Source organism: Rhea pennata, chromosome 1 (genome assembly GCF_028389875.1).
Source record: "Rhea pennata isolate bPtePen1 chromosome 1, bPtePen1.pri, whole genome shotgun sequence".
Lineage (NCBI taxonomy): Eukaryota > Metazoa > Chordata > Aves > Rheiformes > Rheidae > Rhea > Rhea pennata.
In genome coordinates, this window is record NC_084663.1 from 138,667,785 (window position 1) to 138,680,793 (window position 13,009).

General features: G+C 37.1%; 1 protein-coding gene across 1 annotated transcript in view; it reads right to left on the reverse strand.

Moving 5' to 3' along the window:
* Positions 1-13,009, reverse strand: part of SHROOM2 (shroom family member 2) — a 127,452-nt gene that overhangs the window by 74,582 nt on the left and 39,861 nt on the right. Inside the window, exon 2 of the mRNA XM_062601252.1 lies at positions 2,580-2,731. Within this exon, the coding sequence (XP_062457236.1) occupies positions 2,580-2,731 (152 nt within the window). The remainder of the gene's footprint in view (positions 1-2,579; positions 2,732-13,009) is intronic.

Below are 13,009 nucleotides of genomic sequence, written 5' to 3' on the forward strand. Positions count from 1 at the left end.
TAAAAACTAATTTTTCTACATCTTTATAGTTTTTAAAGCATTTTTATACTTCTGAATCAGTCTAGAAATAGTTAACCTTAGAAAAAAAAATTCAACACAATATCCAGATCATTGCTTCCCACTTCCCATTCCAAGCTAACTCTCACATATATCAAGAGCAAACATCATTAAAACAGATTCCTTTATGACCTTCAAGATTGGGTTGCTAAACTTAAATGATTTCTGTTTCATGATTTCACACTTGCCATCCACCAGGAATAAACTGTTAACACTATAGAGACCCATCACAGTGCTAGACAAAAAACACAGGGTAAGCAGACATACAGATGCTAAAATCCCTCGCAGGATCAACATATCAACTTACATATAATTCACTGGAAGGAAATTACAGAACTGTTCCCTGTCCCCCCAAGAACAGTAAGGGTGGATCTAAAGATGATTGAAATGGTCTAAAAATGCCTAAAGCAGCCATTTCGAGATTGCTGTAAACTATTAAAGTGCCTTTGCAAGTGGTGGTCCTATCCAACTGAAAACCTGCTTCCCCAAGTAATTTTGCAGTCAGATCAGTTCCCTGATGCAATTCAAGCCAGACCTGCAGGAGTGCTCATACAAACACCACACAACTGCTTTGCTTAAAGACAGGACTGCTTAAAGCACTCATAAAAATTCAGCCTAAGATTTAGAGTAAACAAAACAAAACAATACTGTTGTCCAAACCATAACTTCTGGAAGAAAGCATGCAGCAAGGCTTTTTTTTAAAAAACAACAAAATAAAAGGCATCATTTGAACTTCCAACAGGAAAAGAAAAGCTATTTCAGCACACAGCAGTGCATGAGAACAAGTTGGCCAAGAATAAACTGAGACTGGGTGTTAAAAGCTTTCTGACCGTCAAAGGACTGATGTCCTGAGGCAACTTTCCAAGAGAAGGAGCAAAGTTGAAAAACCACAAACAAAAGGCCCTAGCTAATTTCATTCAGTAAGTTTTATAAAATTTTATCTAATATTATGCAGGCTTGTCAATGACCCAAAAGGCTCTTTCCTGTTTTGGGAGCTATGGAAGTCTTCATGAATTCCAGACAAAAATGTTTTCCCTAACAACGGCCACTATTTCAGTCTTTTGGCTAGAACAGCTAGGTTGCTTGTGACCACTGCACACGTACTAGGGAAGGAAAAGGAGGAGGCATGAGAAAGGACTGATCAAAATCCATCAGTTTTGCACCAAATTGTGTGTAGGCATGCATAGCAATTGGGCCCTGTGGCCTGCAAGGAATGGTCACAAATCTCCAGCAGCAAATCAGTGCTTGATTAGCTATACAGAAGTCCTCCAAAAACACATGAATGGAGTGAAATAATTATGAAAGGCAAGACTGGCGCATTGTGTCTCCTGCTAGCGTTTTTCAGCAACAAAATTTCTGCTATTTCCAGAGATAGACTAGAATTCACAGATTCTGTGCACATTACTATCACAAAACCAAAAAGGACTGAGAAACAGGGAAACCTTCCTTTCATTGTAAAGTTATTCAAAGCAATTAAGGCTTGCTGTCTTGGCAGATTCTTCAATGTCTATAAAACCTCTCAACCCTGAAGTTTTCCCTTTCAGTAAGAAAAACAGTTGATGTAACCTCCACTAATAAAAGTTCTTCTACTGGAATGGCCAGTGCAAGCTGAAACTGCTGAAGATAAACATTATTTATAATAGTTAGGAATGCATATTATTTTGCATTTATTAGCTTTAGTGTTACATTTTGGGAGAGCTTCCTGAAGATGTTTTTAGTAGAGATATAAACTGTACCATATGTCAGAGAGGTTCACGTTCCAATAATTTCTTCTGACAAAAGCACCTTTTTAACCCAATGGTGAGAAGTTACTTAAATACCTCTCTTATCTATTAGTGCTCTTTCACAAAAAGATAGTCCCCATTTAAGACAGCCTCAGAATGACTGTTACATCTACACTTATCATCATATGTGTCAAACTCATTTCTCACCACAAAAATACTGCATTGATAGATTTTTTTTCAATTTTTTGATTCATTGATCCCTAACTAAAAATTCACTTTATCAAATTACACAAAAAATGCTAAAGACTTAAAATATTCTCATAAAGCAGAAGACCTGTTTTTCAAACTTTTCCCATGTAATCAGTTCCTCACAGTCCAACTGACCTGCATACCAAAACATGGTAAAAACATTATCAATGTCAGCTAACTAAATATAGAGGAAGCAGGGCAGGTGAGAGAGTTTCTTTCATGCCCTACGTTTCAAGAAGACAGACAGGAACAGAGTCCTGATTCATTACGTTATAACAGACAGTGTTCACAGAACACACCGTCTCAGTTTTTGCTCCGATCGAAAGGCTACCTCTACTCCATGTCTTCTTCCATAAAGATTCTATGTTCAAGAATGTTGGTCAGCACCTTACTGCATTCAAGTAATACCGCTCAGTGCTTCTAAACATGAACATTAATAACACATAATGAAAGTCCTTTCATTAACTTGCCAAGTCTTGGCAGATTTAGTTGCCCAGTAGCTTAGAGTCTGAATACATTTGGCTTTGCAACTGAATGTCACAAGCTTACCTTTTTACTACAAGCTTCAGCGTCTTGTGTGAACCTTTTACCAGACAGATTGCTTCTTGTCGGAAACCAGAGAGGCCCACATCATTGATGCCAACAATTTCATCCCCAGCCAGTAACTTGTCCACAGCTGCAGCTTTGCTCCCATCTTCAATCTGAAAATAAAGCATGTCAAATAGCAGAATTATTGAGGTTGAATAGTGACACCTTTAAAATACGATAATGAGTTTTCCATTATCAGCTTCATATAATAATTACTGCAGTACTTAGATGGTTAAAATAATTTTAAAATACATTTGAAAAGGCTACAAAGCAAAAGTAATGATACATAAGGTGTAATAGGGAAGGAAAGAAAAATGCAGCTGAGGAAACTTCCTGAGAAGACTACAATACTCAGTGGAAATTTGGGAGTCAAAAGCATTTGTGATCTTGAGCTCTGTTCAATACAGTACAGTTAATCACACTTGCAAATGCAGCTTTGGAGAATCATTTTAAAATCCAATTCTCTAAAGAAGATAACCAATAATATTAACTATATAGCCAATAATATTAACCATTCAGTCAACTCCAAAAAGGTCTGACATGCTATAAAACCTAAAAATCTGAAACAAGCTGGTAGGGAAAATTCATTTTTATTAGGCATGTAATGTTTATGAAAACATTTGAGAATTTACAATCCATATAGCTAACAAGTAGTTCTGGCTAGAAGAAAAGACAACGGTCTGAGATCCAAGAAAGAAAAGCAATGTGTCACACTGCTGAAAAACATAGCAATACTATGGGAAACTCACTGGAAAATTATTTTGCTGCCACTGGTATCACTCTCATCTGTTGAATTTTTACTGGAGTTATTCATGCAGTGAAAAACATACACAATAAATTAAGGAATTCAAGTTTTGGCAATTCCCATCCTGATACAGGAAATACAGCCATTATGAGTTACTCATTTTTTAAATTTAAAACAAATCCCAAAAGCTTGATCAGCCAGACTGGCAAGCACCATCACAGAGTTCAAATATAGCTGTAGGTGTTGAACACTGCAATTCAAGCCTTCAGCTTTCTTGATGTCTTCCCTTTTCTTTTGCTGTCAACACAGTCTCCAGTCTTTCAGTTGTTTGAGCTCATGATCTAGGAATTTAATTTTTTAATTTCTCCCTCACTTGCTCACAATCCATATCCCACCTCTTCCTATAGATTTGACACCTTGTCTTCAATGCAAAGATTTTCCTTTATGTTTCCATTATATTTTGCCCTGACTACTACAGTATCTCTGACTCACAGTTTATTAAATACCAGTAAGCCTACAAAGAAGAATTCTTTGTAATTAGTGCAGCTGCAGAAAGCTTCGTAAAGAACTGCCACCTTCTCAGACACCAAAGCTGATCAACCATGAGATAAATCCACAGGAAACAACCTCATGAGTTCTGGAGCTCACAGTGTAGGTTTTCGGGACATTCGAACTACAAAAGTATCTATTTAATAACTAATGAAATAAGCTATATCTCTTGATGAAAGTACATTAGCATGATCTCATAAAGCCACTTTATTTCAAGTAAATTAAAGCTCTCTTTATTTAAGTTTAGTAGAAATGTTCTTAAAAATTTTTAATCTATAAATATAAGCTAAAAAGAATGACATGCATAAGGTTTAGTTTTGAACCCCACTCTTAGGCTGTGTTATTAATAGTACTCAAGCATTTTAATTTTCAGAATTTATCTTAGAAAAATACAGATAACTAAAGACAAAGTAAGTTTCTACATCTCAGTATATCCAGTTTTCAAACTGCTATCTGTCTCTGACCTGCCTGGCTATTCTCTGAAAATCAAAAATCTACCAGAATATTGACACTGCGGTTCAAATCTACAGTAAAGCTGAAAGTAAGGGAGCAGCAGTAGAAATCACACATATACAAGAAAAAAGTTTAGTACAGCATTGCTAAGTCCTGAGCGGTTGCCACAGGAGGAACCCTGAAGTCAGTCAGAGCTTAAAAGAAGGACAAGCAACTGGGGACCGATGAATCTTAAGCCTCCTAAACAGGCAATCTCAAGTCCTTCAAGTGCTCAAGTGCTCAGACATTTCTGGATTACTTCTAAATAAACTTCATTTGAAGGTGTGAAGCCCAGTAGGTAAGAAAAATGGGGAAAATCATTAATATAAAGCAGAGTTAAATTACTAGAACTGACTAGAAGGTCAAACAGAGGTGGGGAGAAAAAAAATATACATATCTTACAGTATCACAATTTTAAACCAGAAAACGCAGGTGCTAACCAGTAACCAGTCGCGGCTCTTAGCTCTCAGCAAGGTACCAGCCTGACCAAATGGGGTAAGAATGTCAACAATTTAGAAGTCTGAGCCTGAAGACCTTGACAGGGTCTTTTTTTTTTTTTTTTCTTTTTTTTTTTTTTTTCTTTCTTTAAAAAAATCTGTCTCCTAGGGTTTCAAGGAATGCTCACTGTTCTCAGAAAGTGTGTTTGTTTTTTCTTCAGACTGGCAATGCACTGGCTGCGGAGAATATTCAGTTACCCCCTCTGAGTTTTCATTTCAGCAGGGAAACTACACATTCCACACAGTGCAAGCTTTCCCAAGAGACTTTGTCTATCCAAAACAACATTAATCAAAAAAAAAGGGGGGGGGGGAAGAAAAATATCAAAATTGAAGCACAAAGCTGGAGCGCTCCTCATGAGAACTGGAGGCGGCTCTCTCTTAACGTGTTGCCTCCAAGTAGGTTGCAGTTAGGGCGAATAAAAACTATACATTCCTTCACAGTAAAGATTTCCTTGAGCTGAACAAATTTAAGCATAAATCTTTCTTACTAGTTTTAACTCGGGTCACTGAATAGCTGCATGAATGTGATTCCACTTGATAATGCGTTTTTAGTGAAAACATAGCTAGACAGGAAAAATGCAATTTCTTTGGATACACTAAAAAGTCTTTTAGTCATGATGGCTAATAAGTCATTGATTCTGCATCTATATAAACACAAACAAAAACATCCATGAGAAAGACCTCTTCAAAAATGTTGCACTGCCTACCTTCCTCCTCTGCTCAAACTTAGACTGTGCCAATCTGTTGTTTCTTTCAGGTTCTCTCTTCTTTCAGTTTTACCATTTTTATTATTTTACCCGTTGATATACTTTCCATCTCACCAGGCCTTCACTTAAATCCCAACCAACATACATAAACGTTTTCGCACCAACAAATGCACTTGAAAATTCCACATCTCAAACCTGTATGCTACACTATGCTTGGGAATTAAGCCCAATTTAAAAGCAAATATTCACAACAAAGTGTTATTTATCTAGCAAACATCCAATATCTTCCCAAATTTCAGATACCCAGAAAAACTAACTGTCAATATCCCAAAATAAAGCTTTGAAAATGAAGAGGAAGGTTTTAAGACAAAGTCTTTCATGAAAAACCAATAAGAATAGATCTACCCTTGCCACTGGGCAGTCACCAGACAGATATGACTGAGCATAACTCTGAACAACCCCTCTTCTCAATCTGGAATACTTGCAGGAGTTGAAAGCCTTTGAAGTATACATCTCAACATTTTTATAGCAACACCAGGAAACAAAAGACTCAGCCAAGATAATCAACATCCATATTTACTTATAAATAAAGGATCCAAACCTTCAAAAAAACATGTTCAGTTACACCATCTACTTTGGATGAGTATAGGGAGAGTTCTAGAAACTCCCTGAAACTACTCTTTTAATATGTATTAGTAAGTTATACTCCTCTTACTATGCTGATTTAGCAAGAATAAGCAGCATGACTTTTATCTTTAGCAGGGACACTGATATTAATACAGAAGAGTGCTTTCAAGAGGACAGGAAGAGGATGTTTGTTGATAAAAAGCATCTATTTAGACAATATCCAACTCTCACTTTGCTGTCCCTAATGACCTGCCTGTGACCATGAGCAAAGGCAAATTTGGGGATATATTTGAGGACTGAAACCACTGATTTCTGCTGTTATAACTGTATACACACTAACTGCTCTATCTTCCCAAATTTATTTTTTGCTTATAAAATATATCTCCAAAAAGGAAGTGATACAGATACACGATGTATATAAAGATAATGGTTAGGACAAAAACAATGTTAATGGAAAAACACGCAGTGTAGAATGTGAAGTTTTTGTGAAAAGAGAGAAGACTTTCAAAGAGAAGAGAGTCATGGAGAAAAGTGTGAAAGCTAGATACACAAACACATTCAAAGAACACTTAAAAGTCTATATTCCCACTGTTGATAATATGTGGGAAGGGGGAAAAATAATGGTCTATGTTTGTAGCTTTACAATGATGTAGGGTTGACAGGGGTGCACCACTTCTGGAATGTGATCCATTAACTTCTGTGTTTATCAAGTCTGATGCTTTACTTTAAATACCCACATTCTTCTATATACACCTGTATAAACAAGCAGGAGTCAAGTTGGGGAAGTGCAGTGTCACACAAGATATCTAGTTTCGTTTACAAACGATGACATTGCATCAGTTTCTTGTCCATTCTCTCTTTGGACAGTGTGGGAGACGGGATGAAAACCCAAACCCAGAGACAAACACAGGAAAAAAATAGCTCTGTTTATCAGCATTCTGCTATCAGCAGTGATAAACTATTTTATCATAATTCACTTCTTGTACAGACAAGAAGTGACCCTGTGGTTGTTTGTTATGAACATCTAATATGGATTTTTTTTAAAAAAACAATCATCTTCAAATGAGATCTTCAGAACAAGTAAAATCAAAGGAAATGTTAATTATTTTGAGTTGCACTGAGTTAAACAAAGGAGAAATACCTTACAGTTAAAGCTTGGCATTTGTGTAACTTGTATGAAGCAACAGAAAGTAACAGACTGGACTGAACTCCAGTTATATATTCTGCAGGTCCAATCTAAAGTGGTGAGAACTGCAGATGTTGGTCAAGATTCATGGGTCTAACTGAGGCTGGATAAAACAGTGGTGCAAACTGCAACAGGATCAATCTGGCCCACAGACAGCGGGTGTGCACGTGCACAGCTCCCTCACACAGGCATGCGTGCACTGCAAGCTGGGCCAACCTAACATGACCCATTTTATATTCTCTCCCACTTCAGATTTAGTGTGTGGACATTAAAGGAATTACTGGAAGGGCACCTGGCAGGGAACAAACGCTATCCTCATCTTACAGATGGGCTCAGAGGCATAAGTGGATAAAGCGCCAGAACTGTATGGGCTGTCTGTGGCACAACAAGGAATCCTTCACAGACCTGCAGACCATTAGATGGTATCTCTAACACCAAACCACCTCTCCTCTCAGACTGAGGGTTCAACAGCCAGCGCCTCAGCCAGTGTTAACTGTCAAACATGAACCAGAAGGAAGAGTGTACAAGAAAAACATGCTTAACACTATGTGCCACCAATTTGCAAAACGTAGGCCTATCCAATCCTATCCTAGTATTAACTTGGCCATGGCTGCACTTCTACTGGACAATTAAGCATCAGTTAACACTGATATCCATTGCAGTGACATCGAATCTTAGAAGTAATACAGAAGCCAGAATTTCTTTTCCGTTTGATGTCATTATTTCACACCCCACGAGTCATTGCCTCCTACTTGCTCTTCCTTAGATTACTTTTAAATCTTACAGCGAGCTGCACTAGATTTTAAGACTGTTTTGTGGAGGACCACTTATTTATCCGAAGACAGTTTCTTTTTCCCTAAACTACACAGGAATGGCTCACTGACCCTGTCAAAGAGTATCAGAGCATCAGAGAGAAACCTGCATGGGCCAGGTGCTCTTTCCAAAGGTTCAGCCCTGCAGTACGCAGATCAGCTGCACACCCTGTAAGCTGTCACTCTGGCAGGGTCTCTGCCTTCTGTCAACAGATGGTTCTTAAAAATCAATTTGGAAACATTTTTTAAAGGCTAGAGTTCAACAATAGGACATGGTCTACCATGGTCCTTTCTAATTGCTTTTTCTTTGGCGTAAACATTTGGATATTTGCCAGTTTTTTTTTTTTTTTTTTTTAATTAAGAAAGCATTACATTTTGAAAAGCTGTCACTCAATGCAGCTCTTTAAGTATTTATTCAATTTTTGTAATTGTGTCCACTCCTGCTGTTCTGATTAAGGGCCTGTTGCCATTTCCACTATAACAGACCATTTTTGTTTGGGATTTATTACAGCTGTAAAAACTGGCTCCAGGCTGAAACTTAAATTCAGAGTTCCTCAAGCTAGAGGGGTTTAAAAAGTATAGTTAAAAACAAACAAACAAACCCCCCTCTATTTCCTTTTTAAAAAGTAATTACAGAAGCCAAATAATACTTTATTAGACTTTTCTAAATGTAAATCATCAATTACTCTTTCTAAGAGGAGACTGTTACTGTACCTTATTCTATTTGGATCACAGGACTGCTATGAACTGTGCAAATTAAAGAGGACTAATTAATGTATTCGAAGTTTAAGAAGAGTATATATGAATCTTTGTTCCAAGACCCTAACGATCGCTATTTACATATGAAAACTAACAGGAAGAGAGACTTTAAAGATTTGTAAGTTCTAAAAACTTAAAAACATACACTTTTGTTTTCTAAAGGTTTGTTAAAACTGATTCCACTGTTTCAGTAACTGAAGTTGGAAAAATTTCGTGCCTGTTTAACACTTGTACTGGAATTTTTTTAAAAAAACAACCAAACAAAAATAAAAACACTCTATCTTGATGCTTTGAAAGTAGACAGCCAATGTATCAGGAACAGGAAGGTGTGGCTGCCTTATGTCGGGGATGTTTCTTTTGTTCTTAACACCAACACTTTGCTAGACAAATTCTAGAGCTTTGAAATAAAATCTGCTTGCTCAGTGGAATTTGCCAGAAGACATCTTTAGGAGCATATTCCAGGCCTTATAGCCCACGTAATCTGGACAAGTTGGCCTTCATATACACCATCGCCACAGAACCACTACACGTGTACACAATTCTGGGACTTGGTGGCTCTTTCCATACAAGAGCACGTCGAGGTCAATGCATGCAGGGCCGTGTTAAGAGTGTAAGAGCCCTTACACTCTTAAGGAGCCTTGGTTTGCACCCAGGCAAGAGGTAAGCAAAAATGGATCCAGCCTACCTGCAATACAGAGGTGCAATGTTTTGAGTTAAAGAATGACTCCATGACTAAAATGGAAAAGTGTGTGCTTCTGGGATTGCACCTCCTCTCGGTGGTGAGAGAAGCCTGCTCTCAAAGCTGATACTGAACCAGCATCATTCAGTCTCAACCCAGTCTCATTCCTCTCTCGCAGCAATGTGTTCGTAACACTTGCTAAGCATAACTTGAGTTTCATTTTTCCTAGCACCTCATCAACATTCTGGACACCCTACTATCACTGTTATTTAGTACAGCATTAGACCAGACAAGCTGTACATATCTTATTTAGGAATCACTGAGAAACGATACCTCATTTATTTTTAGCTGAGAGTTTGGCATTATATTTTATGGAAGTTAATGACATCTAACACAGAAAATTCATCTGAATTAACAGTATGTTAAACTGTTCTGAAACATTTTTCTTTCCAAAATGACAAAATAATCTGTTTAAGGAAGTCACTACATGCATATGCTGTGAAAAAAGTTCTGTCAGATCAAAACAGGACTTCTGCCCATATATATAGTTTAGTTATTTTCACAAACCCCATGTCAGTGAAGTTTGGAAAGGTCTAGCTAATACATATTTACTTGTGTAAGTTTACTTACAGAGGATTATACTTATATAGGCTATTCTTACATGCAATCTGTGCAGTTCACACTAAGCCTTTTTCTACAGGTCTACATTTTTGTACCGCCAGCTACTACGAACAATGATAAGAACAGTTTTTAAAAAAAGTTATGAATAGAAACAACTCATATTTTATCTTTTGAAACTGATAACAAGAACAGTCTTCCAAGAGGGAAAATAAGCCCTGACAAAGTAATCTTTACGATCATAAGGTTCAAGGCAACGTTGAAACCACCATATACTTCAACAAGGTTGCTTTATCTTTCTGCCTTCCTGTCCATTCCAGGAAAATAATGTCACAGCTTGCCAATGTGCTCTTGACAGTAACATACTGAATACAAGCCAATTGCCTGTGTAACAGCACTCTATAACTAGGGAAAGGGCATGGTTTTCTGACAAATTAAAGAAAAACAACAGAATTGAGGGGAGGGGAGTCATGCAGGTGTAACTGTGCATAAATCTTGTGCAGAATTGACAGAAGAAAGCTCCAGTTTTATCAGTCTTAATTTGGTTGTGAAAAAAATGATATTCTTCAATAGAAAGCATTAAAAGATCTTCTAGATAGCACTAAAGTATTCACTGAAAAGAAAATTCTACTTATTTCATCCAATCAGTCTGAGTAACTGTTAACCTCTACATAAATTTAAGTATCATCTATGCCTCTTGTTTCCAGAAAAAGTAACACTTTTAAACACAGGTAGCACTGGAAGACCAAGGAACAGAAAAAAATCGCTTCATTGCCTGTTATTTTCTAAAAGCCCAGAAATAGGGCCTCATAAAATCCACAAGAATTTATAAAGCATTAAGCTTTCATATTAAATACCTTCTCTTGCACATCCTCTTTTTAACAGAATTTTATCTTCATAAGCTTGTACCATCTTCGGGTTATGATCTTGCCTGCTGGTTGTGACCTTTGGTTTTTGTCACAACACAGTTACTCATTTTTCACACAAAAACCAAGCATAACATTTTCCAACACTACTACTAATAATAATTTGAAATCCTGAAAACTTGACTTTACTGCAAAAGTGATTTTGAATAGTTACTGCTGAAGAATTTATTTACAAACCAATTGCTACACAACAGAGCAGAACATGAAACTCCTAACCATCTGCCTAGCAGACATCAGCATTTATGAGAATGACCTGCTCTCAGATAGCAACTTCTGCAATAACTCCTTCTCACTTTTAATATATCTCTTCTTTGTTGATTCTCCTACCCACTCCTCTAAAAAGCGAAGTCTGAAAAGAAGGGTGAGGCTCCTAAAGTTTGAGTTTGTTGCCAACAGGCTTCCTTTGAGTTAATTTTTGCTCACCATTCAGAAGCGATGTTCAGATCACAGAGCAAAAAAGTTACACTGAAGCCTCAGCCTGCCACTGCCTTCCTCCCCAGTTCCAGTATCTAAATCAAAGTTCAAACAAGAAGATAAGATTTATTTCCCATCATCACCCCAATGTTGAAATGGAGAGCAAAGTCAAAAGCTGCCTTAATTCATCGTTACATAATCTTCACAATCCTGTTTCCTAGAGGTATGCAATACTTCAAGCTGAATAGATGCAAACATCTGATGCCACTATATTAAATTTATTTTTATGTTGTGTATTCTGTATGTAATCTCAAGTCTCCTTTCTTAATGCAATAAAAACCTGGAAGCTGGTACCATGAGTCTCACAAAAACAAAAACCTGCACTACTACAGAAACAAAAAAGGTCTGGGTAACCTTGCCCTTAGCTTCTCCTCTGTTCTTGTTTATTCCACTAGTGGCCTAGTGAAGCAAAATACTTTTCCCCCACTCCACTTTTGCCCAGAATTCAAATATAAAGAGGTGATGCAAGCAAGCACTAGAGATGGCATCAAATGTATTTCTCCAGGGCAGAAACTATCATGCAATTGCTTCTAAAATTATGAAACAAGGTTCATAAAGCAAATCTTAGAAACAACTGCACAACAGTTTCTGCTCAAGCTGTTCCACCTTATTAATTTGCAATATCTGAACTGACTGGTACAGTCATGCACCAGAGGGTAGCTCTTACAGAGAGAAATTGCTATTATTATCAATGCAAATCTCATGTAATGCCATAGTAATAGAAGTCAAAAGCAAGTCAGTAAATAGCTTACCAGCCTCTCTATGCAGTTTATTGACAAGATGAAATAGTACTCATCTGCCTACCAAAGGTGTACACTGAAACACTCATCTGAGCAGGGTATGGAGTATTCATCTATTTAGAATTATGCACCAACATCTAAACTCTACTCTGCATCAGGAACCTGAAAAAAGCAAAAGCCAGTTATGTGGAAGGGGAATAACCTATAGCAATTTATACCCAGACCTCACTCACATTGTGGCATCCTGCCCTTTTCCCTGCTCTCCATCAGTGTCCAATTGTCATATACTTCAGCTCTAAAGTAAGTATTTTTTCAATAAATAATTTTTCCTTTTTTTTTTTAAACAGACCCAGTTGATCTCAGTTTCATGTTCTTCATTGTGTATACTTGTTCTATAAACTGTTTCTTCCAATCCCATTGCTTAATACTACAATGGAACATTGGAAGAAACTCCATCCTCATGAAAAATTTACCACAGAAATTACAAGTCCAAACATGGTCAGCATCTCTGTAGTATCTTGCTACCTTTTTTCTGCTTTAGAGGTCTAATTCTTCCTAGGATAAATAAGAGAGAATTAAC